The sequence below is a fragment of the Panthera leo genome, chromosome A1 (assembly GCF_018350215.1).
Source record: "Panthera leo isolate Ple1 chromosome A1, P.leo_Ple1_pat1.1, whole genome shotgun sequence".
In the NCBI taxonomy this organism is placed as follows: domain Eukaryota; kingdom Metazoa; phylum Chordata; class Mammalia; order Carnivora; family Felidae; genus Panthera; species Panthera leo.
This window is the reverse complement of record NC_056679.1, coordinates 227,143,535-227,163,518: the sequence shown is the minus strand read 5'-3', so window position 1 is coordinate 227,163,518 and position 19,984 is coordinate 227,143,535. Positions and strand designations below refer to the sequence as shown.

General features: G+C 44.7%; 1 protein-coding gene across 2 annotated transcripts in view; it reads left to right on the top strand.

The window, feature by feature from the left end:
- TRIO (trio Rho guanine nucleotide exchange factor) overlaps positions 1 to 19,984 on the top strand; it is a 353,108-nt gene that overhangs the window by 315,017 nt on the left and 18,107 nt on the right. For both annotated transcript variants that reach the window (XM_042953023.1, XM_042953031.1), the window contains exons 37-47: positions 994 to 1,089; positions 6,628 to 6,776; positions 7,973 to 8,039; positions 9,354 to 9,457; positions 12,178 to 12,247; positions 14,197 to 14,286; positions 14,854 to 14,946; positions 15,676 to 15,726; positions 16,047 to 16,124; positions 17,125 to 17,316; positions 19,348 to 19,525. In XM_042953023.1, coding sequence (XP_042808957.1) covers positions 994 to 1,089; positions 6,628 to 6,776; positions 7,973 to 8,039; positions 9,354 to 9,457; positions 12,178 to 12,247; positions 14,197 to 14,286; positions 14,854 to 14,946; positions 15,676 to 15,726; positions 16,047 to 16,124; positions 17,125 to 17,316; positions 19,348 to 19,525 — 1,168 coding nt within the window. The remainder of the gene's footprint in view (positions 1 to 993; positions 1,090 to 6,627; positions 6,777 to 7,972; positions 8,040 to 9,353; positions 9,458 to 12,177; positions 12,248 to 14,196; positions 14,287 to 14,853; positions 14,947 to 15,675; positions 15,727 to 16,046; positions 16,125 to 17,124; positions 17,317 to 19,347; positions 19,526 to 19,984) is intronic.

The following is a 19,984-nucleotide window of genomic DNA, read 5'->3' as shown; positions in this document are numbered from 1 at the left end:
TGAATTTTTTTCTTCGTTTTCTTCACCCCATACTCCAGATTTCATTAGACCAAACCAACATTTGTTTTGCAAAGCGCATACATGGATCCACATATGTAAAAGCCTTGTTGTGAATGTACAAACCCATATCTGTCTACTGTGAGAAATGCATCGTTAGGACAGCTAGCCGTGTGTCGCATGCTTCTCTGCTGTCCTTAATATGAAGCAAGGTTCATATTATGCCCTCTTCTAGTCTCCAGTTAATTGATGGCACGAGTAATCTGCAAACACGCCGTGTTTGCTAATTACTGAAACTTGAATTCAGTGGTCCCTCCCTGAAATTCCTTAACTGTCACCCCCTGTACACCCTGATTCTAGCCGTAAATGGCATCTGGTAGCTTGTGAGGCCACAGATCTTCTGTACTCTGCACTAATCATTGGGGAAATGGATGGCACAGAAAATGGTGAGCTCGTCCCCCTCTGCCCTGTCTGGTCAGTGCACCCTGGTTCCTTTCCTTTTCTTTCTTGTTTCTTTCTTTTAACCCCATAAACACAGGAAAGCCGTTTTTAGTATCCTGTTTTGTTTTCTGGGTTATTTAAGGATTCACTCATTAGAACTTAAGCCTTTCATTCTTCCGTTGATCAGATTCCGTACTTTTTTTTTTGCTTAGCCACTAGCCTTGCTGGCAGTTGCCAAAGTTATAGTAAGAATCTCCCCGTGCCCAGTCACCTCTTTTGAAAAATATTATGATGTTACACGACTGAGGATTAAAAACAGACTTTGTCTGCTTTCCACATGTATCCCAGACAGGTTTTATTTAATATTTCATGTCAGAATATTGTAAATTTAAAAGGATGACTTTAAATAAATGCAAACAAAGACAAACTTGTGGTCTTTTTGTCTGGACTTACTTTGAAAAAGAGCTTGAGCTTGCAGGAGAATTTACTGTCTGTCCGGTGACTAATGTGAGGCATTCCCCCTCCCCCCTTTCTTTTTCTTAACTTCTTCCGTAGGCCTCTTCCCGGTTATTAGTCCGGCCCACCAGCTCTGAAACGCCAAGCGCGGCCGAGCTCGTGAGTGCGATTGAAGAACTCGTGAAGAGCAAGATGGTAAGGTTTCCCAGACAGAGCGAGCCTGAGCTTTGGAAACCGCTCTCGGGGCTGCTGAATGTGCTTGGGGCGTGTTACACAGGTGGAGACCCCAAGGCCACCCTCCCTTCTGACCACCCTGCGAGTTTGGGGGTCCCCAACATCACCCTCAGGTTCAGTCATTGGCTTGGACGACTTCCAGAACTCAGAGAAGGCATTGTACCCACAGTTGTGGTTTATGCTGTGAAAGGACAGATTCAAGTCAGCCAGGGAGGAGGTGACACGGGGCAGGGTGCGGCTGTGGTTCAGGGTTCAGGCTTCCAGCTGTCCCCTCCCGGTAGGGTCATGCAGAGTGCTGACGTCTCCTGTCCTGACAGTGGTGTCTGACGTCACTGCATGTCACACACGGAGAGTCTGGCCAGCCAGGTTTGCTAACCCGAGCCCTGGTGTTCAGAGTGTTTATTGGAGCTCAGTCATGTACGCAAGACTGACTGCTTGCGTGGCTCCCCTTTGTCCCCCGCCCCTCCAGAAATCAGGACCCCACGTGGCCCAAAGCCCCCAGCAAGAGTCATACCGTTGGCATAGACGCTCTGTCTTGGCCCGAGGCCCCTCTGTAAACAAACATTCCTGTCAAGCAAGACATCCCAGGAGATTGGAGGTCCCTCCCAGGAGCCAAGATTATAATCCATTCCTGCACCCTCACTGATAGCAGTGCTAACACCATTACGGCTGTGGTCGGGTCGGGTCGGCCCCACTCGTCCACGGTGTGCCCAGGCTCAGTGGTACCCACAGATAGGTTGACAGTTTCTTTTGCTGTCTCTGAGGTCTTTCTTCCGGATTTACAGTGTACGGGAGAGAAAAGCATGCATTATTATGTAAGGGCTTTATTTTCTGAGTGACCTCTGCATTTCCAGTTGGTCAACATGGATTTGTTTAATAAAAGCCCCAAAGTCAACAATACTGATTTGAAGTTAGATAGGTGTGCATTGCTTCTAACTGATTCAACGCAATTCTGTGTTTCTTCAGTTTTCCTATGAGATGGAAAAACCATTATTGGCAACAACATTTACATTACTATATCCTACAACTCCTGTAAAGTGACTTAATATCATTTAAACGTCACCTCTCTGAAAATAAAAGCCCCCAGCCTCTCTTACCAGTCCATCTTCCAGAGGTAACCACTGTGACCAGTTTGGTAGATTTTCCTGCAGACGTTTTCTCGGCAGGTGCACACCTATGCGGGGAGGTGAGAGGGACAGGATGCTTGTGCCTGCTCTTTCTTTCAGAGTGGATTTGTGGAGTTGTTAAGATTTTGAGACTTAGTATATCTTGAGGATCTTCCCACATCAGTACATACATATTTACTTCATTTTTTGTACTGGCTGCACAGTAGTCCACTGTATAGATGGCAGTGATCATCTCCTGAGGGCTTACTCTAACCCAGGCCCCATTCTAAGTGCTGAGCATATATTAACATATTGGAAGTCCAATGAGGTAGGTACACACTATTGTCATTTTATTTTACACATGAAAAAAACTAAAGCCACTGAGTTTAAAAACAACCAGCCACGAAGGAGCAGAGACCTCATTATGCTATAATTTATTTAAATACATCCCTAGTAATAATACGTACGTGTGTATGTGTGTGTGTATAAAGTTTTCAGTTTTGCACTACTGTAAACACCCACGTTGGCTATGTGTGCGTGGTTGTGTCTGTAGGGTAGATTTTCGACCTTGGAATTGCCAGATCAAAGAGTATACTTTTTAAGTTGAGACATTTATCTTCCTTCCATCAGGTATTAACTGGGTAATGTTAGATCATTCCCATTTCTTCTACCCCGAGACAGCTTCTAATCAATCATCTGATCATTCTAATCATCAGAGACTGCAAAAGAAACTGTCAACCTATCTCTGGTACCACCGACCCTCAGCACACCTTCAGACACTTCCACACGAATGAAACTATGGCTGACTCAGTCAAGTGGGGATTCTGTCAAGAAATCTCCACACTGTCTCACTCCACCATCACTGGAATTTCTTCTCAGGCAGTCATGTTCTGAAAGTGACATGATGGGCTTGGAAGTTAGGAAGGTTGCTAGTACTTGGTAGATAACCCAAGAACTTGACCCCACTGGTCAAGAATTTGGGATCATTGCAGTTTGAACTGCACTGAAGCACATCTTGGCTGTCTCTTTGAGACAACTTGATTGATGGTCTAAACAAAGGGTACTTAAGTTGTACCCAGTGAGCTTTCAAACACCCTTAAACATTTTTAAAACAGTCATTTATACTCCTCAGTTATATGATCATTAAAATTATTCTTGTCTAATAATTGAAATAGTTTTCCCAAGCAATGCTCTGAGGCAACTCTTTGTCACCCTGCCAGGCCATCATTGTGCAAGTACTGACATCGCATTCCATTTTAAGTGGACAGAGATTGGTTTCTGATTAATTCAGATGCGCTTGCAATGCAGAGGAGGTCTACGACACGGTTTCGTTTAGCTCTTACTGCTTTATTCCTTATTCTCAGTTTTAAGGCATTGAACTTTACCAGTCGAAACTAAGTTCTTTCTACTCACTTACGTTTCTCCTTCAGTTAACAGGCCTAAAGCTCTTGGCGTCGTGGAAAGGGCGTAGGTTTTGGAGTCAGGTAGACTTGTGTTCAAACACTGCTGCTTACGCTTAGGCTCTCTGAGCCTGTGTCTTTTAGCTCTACGCTCGGTACAAGTGCTGTTTGCTGCTACGCTGCTAGCAAGGTCCCATCCACATGGGCAGAGTCACTAATGCCTGCCCTTTCCCTGGTGGAAGGACCGTATTTATGCTGTTTGGGATGGACTCACCCCCTCTTCATTGTCCATGGAATGTAATCTAGATCCTGCCCTCTTTTTCTGGCTCAAGGGACACATTGCTGTGTGTTGATTTCCTGTCACTAATCCTCTGATGTCAAACGAGAACTGCTTTTTGTCAATGAAAACTCTGAATCATGTTAATACCCTTTAGCCTGCCCTCTCACGTGACCCTGAGCTCCCCCTGCACACTTATCACGTGCCAGAGATGCATAGTCATCTGCCCCCGTTTTCTTACGGGTGACCTCTCAGGCTGTAGCGCCTTGGTAGTAGAATTTGCACACTGAATCAGTTACCCTTCAAAAGCTACATGTTAGCTTAACTGGACTGGGAAGAAGCTGTTCAGCTCTTGTGCAGCGTGATGTTCAGGCACCTGAACTTAACCCTAAAACCTGCTGAGTCTGTCGGAAAAATAAAAACTACCGTGAAAACTATTTCCTGGGATTTCGGCCTCTCTCTCATCCCCACATTCCTGATCCTACCAGGATTTGGAAGAGGATGCGTCTTGCCTGCACGTCGTTGGCAGTAGGGCAGCAGTGGCCAACAGCCACAGCGACTGTTTGAACTTGACCCTGGGGTTTTCTTTTCTTCGTCGATTGAAATATAAAGGGAGATCTGAGAAAGAATGAAAATAAGTGAAATAAACATCTACCTCAAGAATACTAGAAGAGCAAGAGAAATTAATGAGTTGGAAAACAGAAAAACAGAATAAATAAAACCAAAAACGTGTTCTTTCAAGAAGTAATAAACATCAGGTAACCTTCTCAAGAAAATAGAGAGGAGGCACAAATTCACAAAACATGGAATTATATGGGAGTGGCAAACTAAGGAAATTAAAATAACCATAACACCTTCTGTTAAGCTCTTTGAAAGTCAATTTCACAACCTGGAAATTTATCAAAACTAACCTTAGAGGAGATGGATTGTCTGTGCAGACCTGCCTGCATCTGAGGAACAGAGGGAACCTGCCCATAATACACCACCAAACCCGTGGTGCTTCGCAGATAGATAATCCATCCGACTCTGTGACGTCCCAGGAGTTTCAGTCCCGTGGTGGCCTTTCCCTGGTCACGCCGCCTGTGTGAGAGCTGGCAGCAGGAACACCAAACCACCATCGTGTCCGCTGGGGCGTCTGCACTCTCTCCGGCTGCCCAGCTGGGTTCACGCCCGGCACCTCTGTCCTTTGGGGTCCAGACAGCCGCTCCGCCAGCCGGAGACCAGAGCTTCACACACCCCAGTGAAGCACCCTGCTTGCAGCTCTGTTTGAAGGGACATCTACAGACATCTTCTTGGTTTTCTTTCTTTTTTATCACCATTGAAAGGAGCAGAATTGAATCCAACGAGTATCAGCTGTTTCCTTGCAGACCTAGACGGGAGACAGTGCGAAGCACCCCGTCCTCCTCCAGACCCCTGTCGCCGTGATCCATGAGCACAGAGCAAAGCCCTGCTATTTCCCGCAGAGTGCTGGCTTCCAGTAAAGGTCAATAACTATTTACTTAAAAATAAGAGTGCTGTTTTCTCATCAAGCCCCGTTCCTTGACGGTTTATCACAAATAAGCACAGCAGTTGGTATGTTTCCACAGCTCCGTGGGTTTGGTGAACAAAATTACATGGACAGACTTTGTGTCCTTAGAGCTGTGCTTAGTGACAAAGCCCGCACTGGTCTGCTACCCTCAAGGGGAGAAAATTGGACGAGCATTGACGGTTTTGATTTGATAGGAAATGTTAAATGTCCTGAAGTTTGTATTGAACTTTTTGTTTGAAGATAAGCTAATCACACTTTCCCAGTTCAGTTGATAAACTACCCCTTGATCGTCTCTGCATCTCCAGCTGGGTGCTTGGGAAATTTTAAAAGAACCCTAACCCATACCCCTAGGAGCTTTAGGAATTCAGGGTAAGAAGCACAGTTAATATGTACCAACGAGAAAGCAATCAGCCGCTAATCGTTGTCACATTAATCCAGGAGCAGAAGTCCACTTCCGAGTCAGATGTGTTGACCACACCGCAGAGCTCTGTTCAAGGTTCCGCAGGGCATACGACACTGAAAACAGTCACTCGTGAAAACCGAAATCCAGTGGGGAGTGAGAGTCTAGGATGCGTCATCGAGACAGCATGACGGCTGCTGCTGCCCAAGAGGAGGGAGGTTGCAAGTGTCCAGAAACAGAGATCCGTTTCGCTGGGCGATCTGTGGGTACTGACGCGGAGTCAAGGCTTCGTGGATAATGAAGAAACAAAGCCCACGTTCTTTAACGCAGAACGCTGACGTTGCCATGTAGCCACCACTAAGGGACCCCGGTGATGTGCCTGGGGTCGGCTGGTCTGACGGAGGAGGTTCCACGCGCTGGACAGGAATATAACCGAGAAGAAAATGGCTACGTTCGAAATTCGTGATATGTTCAGAGATGGGTGCAATGCTCTGCTGTACACAAGTTGTATCATTTCTAATTATTTGGTGACAAAGAATAGAATGTGTTAATGCGTATAAATTCACTGTCCTCTTTGTTCTGACTTATTTACCCAGCTCCTCTTGCTCCATATTGGTATTAATAGTGGGGGTTTTTGTTACCAAATACCGTGTAATATCACAAATGTGGATCTTCTCATTTTATAGTCCGGCTTTCTGTATTTTCTGGTTTATGAGATTTTCCGATCCTAATTTCAGCCTCGTGGACTGTAGGCTGGAAACATGACTGGTGGTCTGGTTTTCTTTCAGGCTCTGGAGGACCGGCCCAGCTCACTCCTTGTTGACCAGGGAGACAGTAGCAGCCCCTCCTTCAACCCTTCCGACAACTCCCTTCTCTCCTCCTCTTCGCCCATTGATGAGATGGAGGAAAGGAAATCCAGCTCCTTAAAGAGACGGCAGTAAGAGATGTTTCCAGTGTCACTGTCGGCTGTGCTCTGGTCTTTGTCGCCTTCAAAAATGTGACTGGGGTTCATCTCTGAATCAGGGCAACCCGGAGATCCAGGGTCTCTCTTAGAATAATTGTGTATATGTTTGAAATTCTCTCAGAACCTCTTAAGGGTGCAGTAAGCCTTAGCTGCAGGTGTTTGTGGTTTGTTTGTTTGTTTTTCTTAGAGTTTGGAAAAATGTTTGTTCGTTTGTTTTATTTTGTTTTGTTTTATAAGCTGTATGCCCAGCGTCAGGCTTGAGCTCACAACCCCGAGATTAAGAGTCACACATTCTTCCAACTGAGCCAGCCAGGTGCCACTATAGCTCTAGTTTTTGTTATTTGCATGTTGTACTTTATTTATAAACGATACACGCATGTCCCTTGTCACTTGTAGGGAGAAAGCGCTGTGCTTTCTATCATATGTATGGTTGTGAAGGAAAAGAAAGCAACATAAAATCAGATGTAATCTGATTCAAAACCCTTGAATATTTTTCAAACACACCTTCCTGATAGCGTCTCAGTTCCAGTAAAGCTGCTTACGGTAAAAAGAGTCCTGAAAAACATTACAAAAGGTTTAAACTTGCCTTTGGAGAAGAGGGAAAACTTGTATGCTGCGTGAGGGCAGATACTGGATTTTACTGAGTGCTCTCTCCCAGCAGTCTGTATCTGGTACGAGATGCCCACTCAGTGCTGGTCGAATGAACAGACCAACAGACCTTTTCAAGGCCAGCCGAGGCGGTTTGCTTTTCAGAGCAACTGATTGTCTCCTCTTATCGGAGAGGCCTTAAACAGTTATGAGTGGTCAGACCCAAGGCTTTAAATATCTGAGTTAAAATTTTTTCTTACATGTCCAGTGAAACTTAAAATAATTGTTTCAAAACAAAACAAACTTGCTTCCTTTAACGTTATGCCTTTATGACAAACCTATGTCTAAGCCTCTCTTTATTGTCTGTATATGTGATCAGAGTCCACAGCGGTCATGGGTCATGTACATGAACCTGTAAGTGATTTGGGACATTCAAGAATTAGAGACCCAATTGTGTAAATTTGATACATTACAGATCCGGTCCCAGCAGGAGTCTGACCTGACAAAAGCAAAGTGCTAAAGAATTCATTTAGAGAATGAAGAGTTGGGGTCCTAACACTCGTTTTTCTCTCTCTTTCCAGCTATGTTTTGCAAGAACTAGTGGAGACAGAGCGTGACTATGTGCGGGACCTCGGCTGTGTGGTTGAGGTATGTGTTTTCAGAGATTTAATAACCGATATCAGACACCGAGAGTTGTCAAGGGAGTATCAAACATGACACACCAATAACTTCTCAAAAGCTTTAAAAACATTTGACACCCCCCCGAAGAAAACTACGTTTGTGAAAAGTGAAATTTAGCCAATTATCTTAATCTGTATTCACCTTTAAATGCTTTTTTCACATAACGCATCTTTGACATAGTCATCTTTTTTTACAGTTAAGTTTTTAAATTATTTTAGCCAACCACCGCGTTTATTATTTGGGGATCTTGCCCTTAATGATTTACAAAAGTGGATATCCCCGCAGAAACAGGAGAGCGTCAGTGGTGGAAAAAGTCAGCGTGGCCGGCTGTGGCTTCAGATCCATCCTGGATCCACCTGGGTTCGGGGCTGCTCTGTCACAGCACTGGACCACTTATACTTTTCACAGAAGAAATACAGCACTATCGTCATTGCCCAGAAGTTGCTGTGCACTGTGGAGCCATGACAAAACCAGTGCCACCCATACTGGATCCAGGCCATCTCCAGGCTTATCCGTGGCATTGAAGTTCAGGGCGTAATCATATTTGTAAACTCAACTCAGCAGAAAGCTGTTTTTATACCATAAGATACTACCGTTCTTTCAGCTTTGTAACTATATCTAGGTTGATACTTTTTGGGTGTTCATTCCATTAAAAGTAACAGCTTTTACAGTTAATTGTGTAACCAAAGATGTAGCAAGCTCAATGTGTCTGCGGTTATTGTTAACAGTAAAATAAGTAACTTGAATTTCTTAAGAGATTCCAGTCAAGGATGAATCCCATTCAAGTTAAATGGAAGTTGTAAGCCACATTTTAGCAACATATTTAATCAACTGCTGTTAAAAAATCAATTTATGAAAGGAATGTTGTTAAATTCTCATTTAACGAAGTATGTAGATAATCCAAAAAGAAAAGGAAATCTGTTTATATTATGCTGAGAACAGAGGAGATATGTTTTTGGCCAAATATTTAATGTTTACAAGCTGATAAGATGATTTGTTTTTGTGAAACCATTTACATTTAAATGTCTTCAGTTCCTTAGAAGAATTTGGATCTATTAATTCCCAATAGTTCAAGGAGAGAAAATCTTGGCATGGCGTATGACCATACATGTGGTGCCAGTGAAAGACACTTTTCATATAGGATTTTTGCTTGTTTTTAAACAAAGAAAGGGTTGTGAGGCATTGCATATGTCTGTTTTGTTCTTTATGAGCGTTGATCCATAAATCATTATCTGACTCCAATACGTTCACTGAAACAAACTTATCTGTAAATGCTCACAGGGCTACATGGCTCTCATGAAAGAAGATGGTGTTCCTGATGACATGAAAGGAAAGGACAAGATTGTATTTGGCAACATCCATCAGATTTATGACTGGCACAGAGAGTACGTAAAATGCATGCCATGCCTGATGGTGCACACCCAGCGTCCTCCCTTGCCAAACTGCATCGTGTCAGGCAGATGGTAACGGGTGTTGACCGGTTCGCTTCCTTTTATTACCTGTAACCTCGTGGAGGTAGCTGGTGCAAAGGAAATACAATGTGCCAAGGAGTTTTGTGGTAGCATCTCGTGGCCTGGGGAAGAGTCTCTTCTGTGTGCTGGTCCATCCGGGAAGCCCGCCTGGGGGTGGCTGGCCTGACTGCCTGAGTTCAGAACCTAGTCCTGACCTTGAGCCATTTGCTTCCCTTCCCTGTGTCTCCGGCCTTCATCTGCACAATGCAGTTCATAGTCTTACCATCCACCGCACGGGGTTTTTGGTAAAGGGAGACTGAGGTAACATGTAAAGTGCTCAGAACAACATCTATGTAGAGTAAGCTTCAGTAAAGTTTCTAATTAGAATTGCAGCCATCTGTTGAATAATTACAAATTATTTTAGAGGGCTTTCAAGATACTGTTTTTTCCAAGAATTTTAATGAAAAAAGTAGACATAACTGCACACGAAAATCAGATTTGAGCCCCACTACCTTGTCGCACCCGTCCTCATCAGGAGGAGATCCACATGGGGGCTGGTACCACAATACATTTGCCCCTTCAGGTCACCTTACTGCTGATTTTTTTTAAGTTTATTTTATCTATTTTGAGAGAAAGAGAGTGAGAGTGAGCAAGCACGAGCAGGGGAGGGACAGGGAGAGGGAGGGTCCCAAGCGGACTCCAAGCTGTCAGCACAGAGCCCGACATGGGGCTCCATGCCACAAACCATGAGATCGTGACCTGAGCCAAAGAGTTGGATGCTTAACCGACTGAGCCACCCAGACGCCCCACCTTACTCCTAATTTTAAAAATCCTTAACCATTTGCGGATTGCTTAACACCAGCTGTTGATATTGTTGTGGGATGTTCCAGCTACACTGTTCTGTTCCCATGACCTAGATTGGCCACCTGCTTTCCTGTTTTTATGTGCATTCCTGTCCTCTCGGCCTAGAACACGTTCCCATCACTTTCGAAGCCCAGGTCAAATGATCACTGTCAATTAGACGCGCTCCCTCCTCTTTGCAGGTAGCATACATAAATGTGCTTTTTAAACTGTAAAATCCTATGCAGATACAAGGAGGGGTTATCGTGGTAGGTGTATCAAGTAGTGTTTTGTTACTTCTAAATGTATCTGTCCTAATAGAGTGTAAAACCTTTGAACCCAGGTACAGGGTCATCATTTTCCTATTACCCCATAGTATCTAACTCAGTTGGACTCCTAAATACAGAATGGTCAGCTTCAGACACAGCGTAATTCATAGACTTCCCAAGAAACTACAGCGAATCTAAGTGTAAGAAGGGGTCTTTGGTGCCACTCTCTAGTCTGCCACTTCCAGGTCTGGTTCGGGAGCTGTGATGGGAGGGGAAAACGGCACAGTGCTCCTGGGACGACCACCTGGAGGTGGGGCCTGCCACAGGGTGCAGAGCTATCTTAAAACCCCAAGTGCTAGAAACTTCCACATAGCATTCATTGATGTGCTGGTTTGCGGGTTAATAAAATACCAAACAGGGCGCCTGGGTGGCTCAGTCGGTTAAGCATCCGACTTTGGCTCAGGTCGTGATGTCACGGTTTGTGGGTTTGAGCCCCACATTGGACTCTGTGCAATCAGCACAGAGCCTGCTTGGGGTTCTCTTCCTCTCTCTCTGCTTCCCCCCACGCGCTCTATCTCTCTATATATCTCAAAATAAATTTAAAAAAAAACCTTAAGTAAAAAAATAAAATAGCACACATAAATATCAGCATGGGTAAGTGATCACTAAGGTGGGCAGATGTCTTAAAGTCAGCTGTGGCCCAGAAGGGAAAAAGAGCGGCTGTGCACAGCTCTTCTGTTTCTGTGCTTACACCTGATTTCTGTCTTAATGGGAGCTAATACTCCTAACCTAGAGGCTAATTTGGATAGTATTTAAGAAAACTTTATAAAACTGACACAGGTAACATATTCAGTATTTTACATCTATTCTTACCCAATCTGAGCTCCCTAAAAATTATCATAGAATGAATATGAATCTCAAGTTTTCAGAAATAAAAACAAGCAATCATCTTGGAAACCTTTATTTTTTTTCTCAGTATTCGGCCATGATACATTATTGCTTACGTCCTTAAGAAAAATGAGACAAAAAATGTGGATTGTCCAAGAGAAGGAAAGGTTGCCAGTCATGGGACGGTCTCATTCTGCCTTGTCTTTTTTAACTGTGTGTCTCTTGTGGTTTCTGTCCTAACAAAATGTTTTTTGTGCACATTACATTTCTTAAGTGCATACCTTACATTTTCCAGTTGATCGTGTCAAAACAGACTATTTTGAAATATAAACCTCAGTCTAAAATCAGAAGACCAGGGGCACGTGGGTGGCTCAGTCGGTTGGGCGTCCGACTCCAGCTCAGGTCATGATCTCTCACAGCTTGTGAGTTCGAGCCCCACATCGGGCTCTGTGCTGACAGTTCAGAGCCTGGAGCCTGCTTCAGATTCTGTGCCTTCTTCTCTCTGTGTCCCTCCCCTGCTTGTACTCTGTGCCTCTCTCTCTCCCTCTCTCTCAAAAATAAATAAGTAAATATTTAAAAAAAATTTTTTTTAATAAATAAAAATAAAATCAGAAGGCCAAATTGGAAATGGCTCTAATTTTTCTCTTCTCATTTCAGCTTTTTTTTAGGAGAGTTGGAGAAGTGCCTTGAAGATCCAGAAAAACTAGGATCCCTTTTTGTTAAACATGTCAGTACAATAACATTATTTATGTTCTGTTCTGATATGGTCATGCTTATAACTGATTTTTCAGATTAAAGGAGAACTCACTGGTAGTCTACAAAAGCTCTTCTGTTGAGAATAAAATCAAACCGTGCAGTGTCAGCGAATTGGAATTAAGCCCCCCTCTTGGACACAAATGACCTGCTTTCCTGGTCACCAAGCCCCAGCTGGCTGTTTAGCTCAGGGCAGTACAGAGTGGCCAGAAGGACCAGAGGCAGACCTGAAGCAGAACATCTGGGGATGTCTGTCTGTGGACAAACACGTGTTTAGTGAAGACGGTGATGTACCTAAACATACAGGAGGTTTCGCATAGGAGCCAAATATATGTGCAGATCTGAAATATGTTAACATTAAAGGTCTCTTTAGGAAATTCTTCTGTAAAAAAAAAAAAAAAAAAAATCAGTGATAAGAGTTTTGGCATTTTTTGCAAACCTCTTGAATGTCTGCCTTAACAGAAAACAGATGGATATTTTTTTTTTTATATCTACTTCTACATTCATTCTATTGTGGAATTTTTTGTGGTTAAAATATATGAAAAAAAAATCCGTCCTCATACAGATAGAGCTGGAAAAGTACGAGTATTTTGATAGTCTTTTCAGAAAATTATGGCTAGTTTTCTGAGATGTTACACCAAAACTCGAACAAGTGACAATATCATAAAGCTCAGCTACCATGTGGAATCGGACAAGCCCTTGCTGGACTTCTCCCTTGCTGTCAGGCCAGAAGCCATGGAGGCAGCTCGCATTTACAGGCTTTCACCCTCACACCAGCTTGTGAGATCATGCATTGGTCAGTTGGAAAATACTGGTTCACCAGGTTAGATCTTCCAGATGCTGAGACATTTTGTTATACAGTATCAAAAAGTCAGAATTGTTCATGTCACCACCCCTCTTTCTAGACCAGTCTTTAGGTGTTGTCGAGAAAACAGTGGCAGGTGTGGGTTTTCCACAGTTCTCTACCTTGACAGCTCAGAGTTTTATTATTAACAGATACTGCCAGTTTGCCTTGGAACGACACGCTTCTTTTGTTCACGTTCCAGAAAACGTCTGCCAGATACCCAAGTATAAGTAATTACATTTTGTGTCCATCCTTCTTTCAAGTAAAAATGGCGGTCCTCAAAAACCAACAATTAATTTAGCCCACAGCTCAGTGCCACAAATGGTTTTGCTTGAGACAACCCATCCATCATATGCACCAGAAGTGTTATGAGGGAGGACCTCTGTTTTGTCACAAGAACATTAAAAAGATATATACTCCATGGTTGAGTTTAAATAAAATGGACTTTTATTACTGAATCCGGGACATTCTGCGTTAAAACTGGCAGTCTTCTGCCAATGTGTGGGGGTGAATATTTGCCAAGATGCCAGCTGGTTTTACACATCAGCACGAAGAAAGGGGTAAATGACATCTTAGTATTAGTTGGAAAGTAGTTTTGACCCTCTGGATCCCCTGAAAGGCCACAGGGGCCCCCAGAGCTCTGCACACCACACTTTGAGCATCACCGGATTGAGGGATGGCTTGCTGGGTACCTGTCTCCCTGCCTTCAGCGTTTGAGATTAAAGAGACTTTTCTTGCGTGCTAAAACCAACACTTCCCAAGACCACTGGGCCATTTGGAGGGGCGACAGTAATTCTTCATTTGAAACCAAGAACCCCGTCCTCTTGTTGCCCCTGGTTGCTATTTGCCGGGTAAAGTGAGGGGTCTGAAATTCCTAAGGGGGTGATGAGGACAGACTGCTTTGGGAGCCACAAAGCAGAATGCTACCCTAGTCATGTATCTGGAATGTGCTCCCACGGGCCTGAACCACAGTTTTAAGAAAATTTCCTTTATGAATGTGCTGAAATGTGCATGTACTCTTATATTCTAGTTGAACTTCCAGTTGTTTTAACCCATCTGTTTGCCTTTTTCATTCCTAGGAGAGAAGGTTGCACATGTACATAGTTTATTGTCAAAATAAACCAAAGTCTGAGCACATTGTCTCAGAATACATTGATACCTTTTTTGAGGTAAGACCCAAGATGGAAATAAAGCATTTCTGAATCTTTTGTTAAGGCTGATGTCAAAAATTAAAATATCATGTTTGCCAGGAACGAAGCAAGTCTCAGGAAGTTAGCCTCAGTTATAAGAGTTCTGAACCTGTTTCTTTCCTGTAAGTCAGAGAAATGAGTAGGAGTTCAGCCTGGGCTTGTGTACTCCCTTAGCTTTCAGAAGACTGGGGTCATTGTTAAAATAAAGGGGTTTATTTAAGCAGTTTTGAACCTAAGGCTCATTACAGATTCAGAATAACTCATGATCTAAACGTTTAGCCTAAAAATAAAACGTGTTTGTATGAATAAAAGAAAGCAATTGAAAGAAGGTCTTTAAACAAGGAAAAAAGACTTTTAGAAATAGCCCTCGGACGTTGAAGAGGCCACTCTGAGAAGTGCGGGCCTGGTTGGGTTTTGTGCAGCGTGGCTGTCTTCCCCACTGCCTCTCCTGCCATGTAGCTAGTATTTCCGACCGTTAGACTGACTCGACAACCGCCTTTTAAAAGACAACACTTAAGACCTTTCTTTTCTCCTTTAAAACCCCAGGACCTAAAGCAGCGTCTTGGCCACAGGCTGCAGCTCACAGATTTGCTCATCAAACCAGTGCAGAGGATCATGAAGTACCAGCTGCTCCTGAAGGTGAGGGTTTGCTGGGCGCAGACTGGGAGTCAGGCGTGCGTTTGGTGAGAAGGCCAGACGAGTGAGGGGAAGGAAGTTTGGGCAGGGGAAGGGACTCTTTCCTGTGAAAAAATACCCAGCAGTCTTCTTCTGATTTTAAATATTTCGGAGTAAATTTCTTAAAATCTAATAAGGCACCTTTACATCAAGGTCTGAATCAAAATGTTAGTTGAAGTGAACTTTTTCCTCACCACAGAACCATTTTCCTGGCTCTGTCGACTTTGTATGTTCCCTCATCTTCCTGGGGTCCTGAGTTAAGTTCAAATGTCAGTCCCCACCTGTTGCTTCTTTTGGCTCTGACAGGGCTCAGGACCCTTGAGTGGTTTAGCTTTCTAAGCACGATTCAAGGCAAAGCCACATGGTTTTCTGGGACAAAAGTGACTGTTGAAATGTATTGAGATTCCTTCGAATATGAATATATAACTTGGAGGCTGGGTATCTACAGAGATCAGAGCTGTCTTGGAGTAAAAGAGGAGCCATTACCTGCTTAGATTTGGTTGACTTTGCTCTGCTACAGCTTGAAATCCACGTAAGGGTATCTTTTCACCAAGTTATTGGGAGAAAGAACTGAGAACATGCAGCTCAAGCGCCTGCCCCGGTGCCTGGCACATCAGGAATGATTCACAAGGTTAGCTGCGTAGCTGCTGTGTGATCATCGCCCCTATCATGTTCTCTCTGTGCTTCTTGCAGGACTTCCTCAAGTATTCCAAAAAAGCTAGCCTGGATACATCAGAATTAGAGGTACCTACCTCCCCCCAGTGTGCTGGCCCAGCTTTCCCCTAATCCCCCCATGTCTCCCATGTCTCCCATGTCTCCCAAGCAGCCCACTCCTGGAGGAGTCTGTCCCTGGGGCCTTGAGTCCCTCCACTGGGATGTGCCCTGTGTACACGAGGGGGTAGGGAAGTCGGGAGGTGGACTTGGGGGTGGATGTGAGGGTGAGCACACCAGCCCTCCCCGGAGGGCGCTGACCATTGGTGCTATCTCTCATGTGCGCGCTCTCTCTCTCTCTCTCTCTCTCCTTCCCCCTCCTTCCCTGACCCCCCCCCCCCCAACACCTGCAGAGAGCGGTGGAAGTCATGTGCATCGTACCCAAGCGGTGCAACGACATGATGAACGTCGGGCGGCTGCAGGGATTTGACGTAATGCGCCCGTTGTTTAAACTCACCCCTCTGGCTTCTGTCACTTTCTCTGGTCTTGGATTATTTATCTCCCCAGTAGAAAGCTGATCCTTTTGCCTGGTTTTCTGTCTTCTCTCACTTTACTTGAACCTGATTGATATTTTCTTTCAACTTTTTTTGGTGCATTTGATTTGCTTTTTGAGGACCTTCCTCTGCTCAAAGCCCAGCGCCTGATGGCGGAAACAGGCAGGACTCTGCTTTGTCTCTTGGAACCTCTGGTGCTGTAACAGCAGAGTTTCCTTCCCCGGCAGGTGGTGGGAGGCGAGGGGCCCCTTGCACATCCATCGTCCCTGGGAGCTCGACTTCAGGGTCGCTGTGTTCAGTGTTACTCTACCAGACTTCCCTAGGAGTTGCCAGACTAGGCATATTATACATTGCCTATTAGTACCTTAAAAGACATTCCGAATTTTTTAAAATTCAACTACTGAGTAAGGAAAGAGGACAAGTTTTTGCTTTTCTTGCCTACTGTTCTGCTAGAGAATTAGGGTTTAAAGTTCGGGCTCTGTGCTTCTCAAGAAAGCACAATCTCCTGGAGGGTTTCTGAAAGCACAGGACCCTGTGTCTTTCTAACGGGTCCTGCCAGGGTGCCCGTGCAGCTGGTATAGGGATTGTACCTCGACAGCCTGGTCTAATGGGTCCTGCCAGGGTGCCCATGCAGCTGGTGCAGGGATTGCACCTTGACAACCTGGTTCAGTGAACTATTTATACACTTTCAGTCCACCTTGTCTTTGATTGTAACGGAGGCGAGAGACTCCTACAGAGGTTGGCAAGAATTTTGTCTAGATGACTATTCTGTTGGGGGCTAAGAACTCATTATAATTAAAGAAAATTTTAAGCTCTTTAAATTAATAGAAGAAATATACACTATTCTATGGGAACAAGAAAGGAAACAGAACTTCCTGTATCTTAACTTAGAATGCAATGTTCTCTTCTCTTCCTTTGCACCACCCTCCCCTTTTAGGGTAAAATTGTTGCCCAGGGCAAGCTGCTCCTGCAGGACACATTCTTGGTCACGGACCAAGACTCGGGACTTCTGCCTCGCTGTAAAGAGAGGCGGGTTTTCCTCTTTGAGCAGATCGTCATTTTCAGTGAACCACTTGATAAAAAAAAGGGCTTCTCCATGCCGGGATTCCTGTTTAAGAACAGCATCAAGGTAATGTGTGTTTGTGTGGACACACGGACCCGTCACGCTGATGAACTGTTTCCTTTTCAGTGATGAAATGTCTTGATCCTTTGTTTATTAAATGTTTGGAGAATTTCCTCAGATATTTTAGAACTTGTAAAAATTCACTCCATCCCTCAACTGTCTGCGTTCTGAAGTGGCTGTTGTCTTGCACGCATCCCTGTGTGTCCACAGCCGTTTCTCGTCATGATTAGACATGATGAGAAGACCTTGTCTGGGCTCGTTCTTGTGTACCACCATTCCTGTGACCACATACAGCTTAAGTTCAGAGTCACGGATGTGGAATATTGCTCTAAGACCAGAGCAGAAAGCTTTCCCAGTGTCTTATTCTTTGCCTCCAGCCGATGAGGACACACTGAGCCATCAGAGCTGGGCGTGGGGCCACAGGGGTAGATAAGACAGGCCGTCTGTGCCCTGGAATAGCTTGTTCTCTGAGGAAAGAGAAACACAAATAAGTACACATAAGTAAACATAAGTAAAATCATGGCAAACGGCCTCGAGTCCTATGAACGGGACAAACCAAGGGCAAGACAGAATAAAGCAGAGGAGGGGGCTTGAGGGCCTAGCACATGGTCCCTGGGAGATGCAGCCCGCTCACCCACCTCTCCCTCCCTGTTCCTTCCACGTTGGCAGCCGTGCAGCCCTGAGCTCAGAAGGGAGGTGTGCATCCCTGTGCTAGAGCCTCCTACCGTCTGAGCCCTGAGGTCTCAGCACCCAGGTGGGACACCACACCATCCAGCTCCCCGTCAGGCTTCTGGTGGCCACCTGCAGCAGCCTCCCTGCTTCCCCTCCCTCCAGGCTGGGAGAGGCTCTTCTGCCCAACAGGACGTGGGAGGCATCGGGACTGGGCTGCATGAAGCTTCGGGCCTCTCCTGCCTCCCACTGTCCTCCGAACGTCTTCCTCCTGACAGACTCTCCACTCCATTCCAGCAGCATAGAAACCCTCTATATGTTCTTTTCCATGTCCTGCTTCTGTAAAACTGTCTTACATGTGATACCACATATAATTTCATAACGCGTTATACTAATAGTCAGGGTTTTTGGTGTTTTTTTTTTCTTCAAAGTTTATCCATTTTGAAAGAGAGGGACAGAGAGAGGGAATCCTAAGCAGGCTCCACACAGTTGGTGCGGAGCCCAGCATGGGCCTCAGATCCACAAACCGTAAGATCATGACCTGAGCTGAAATCAAGGGTTGATGCTTAACCGACTTAGCCACGCAGATGCCCCAATAGTCAAGTTTTTAAAATGGCGTCATTTTATTTCTGGGGCAGAGAAGTCAGGGATACACAAACACCGGGTCGTCATAAAGGAGTCAGAAAACCGGTAATTCCCAAGCCCTCGTTTCTAGTTAATATTCAAGCACTTAGTTAAATTCTTGGGAATCCCCTTGTCCCTGAGTTAAGAGAATCACTGAAACGCATCAAGATGATGATATCCAAGGCAATAAAGATGACGGCTCAACCAAAAAAAGTTTGTTTCAGTTTTGATGTAGGATGAACTTTACATCGCACTTAGCTGGTGGGAATCCATGTGCTTTCATTGTTGGTATTGTAGTAAAATACACACAAATTTACCACCTTGGCCATTTTTCCGTGCACAGCTCAGCGGCATTAAGGACATTAAGTACGTTCACATGGTTGAATCAACCGTCACCACTGTCCATCTCCAGGACTCTACTTATCTTGCAAAACCAGAATTCTGTGCTCATTAAACCACCACTCCCCATTCCCCCCACCAGCCCCTGGCACCCACCATTCCACTCTCTGGCTCTGTGAATTTGACCACTCAAGGTACTTCATCTAAATGAAATCAGAACCGTATCCATCTGCTTGCGACTGGCTTATTTCACTTCGCATAATGCCCTTGGGGTTCATCCAAGTTGTGGCATAGGTCAGACTGTTCTGTTTAGGGCTGAGTAGTATTCCCTTACTCATTCCATAGCCCGCATTTTGTTTATCTGTCCATCGGTCAGATGGTGAATAATGCTTTAATTTTTTTAAGGTGAGTTGCCTTTGCCTGGAGGAAAACGTGGAAAACGATCCCTGTAAATTTGCTCTGACATCGAGGACGGGTGGTGTGGTGGAGACCTTCACTCTGCATTCGTCTAGTCCAAGTGTCCGGCAAACATGGATCCATGAAATCAACCAAATTTTAGAAAACCAGCGTAACTTTTTAAATGGTAACGTGTGTTCTTGTCTTTCTTTCTAGAAATCTACACATTTCTATTTCTGTCTCTCTTCTGTCTACTATTACATACCTAATAATGACAGGACATATTTAGCACAGACTGTGTTTCAGGCACTGTTCTAAGCCCTTGTTTTATTATCACTTCATTTCCTTTTCACAGTGACCCCTGGTGGCAGGTACCACTATTATTCCATTCTACAGACAAGGAAGTTGAGGCACAGAGGGGATTCGTAATTTATTTCAAGCCCCACAATTTCTTCATTGCAGAGTCAGGATTCCAAGCAGGCCAGTTGGCCTTGGGCACATGTCCCACACAGTCTCTCACACCATTTGTGCCCTGGAGCCCTGTCCTGGGAGGGGAATGCTTGAGAAAAACTGAGGCAGCAGACAGAGGTGGCCCTAGATGTCGGAGACATTTCTCCAGTGCAACTTTGAAACTTGGGTTGGCTGG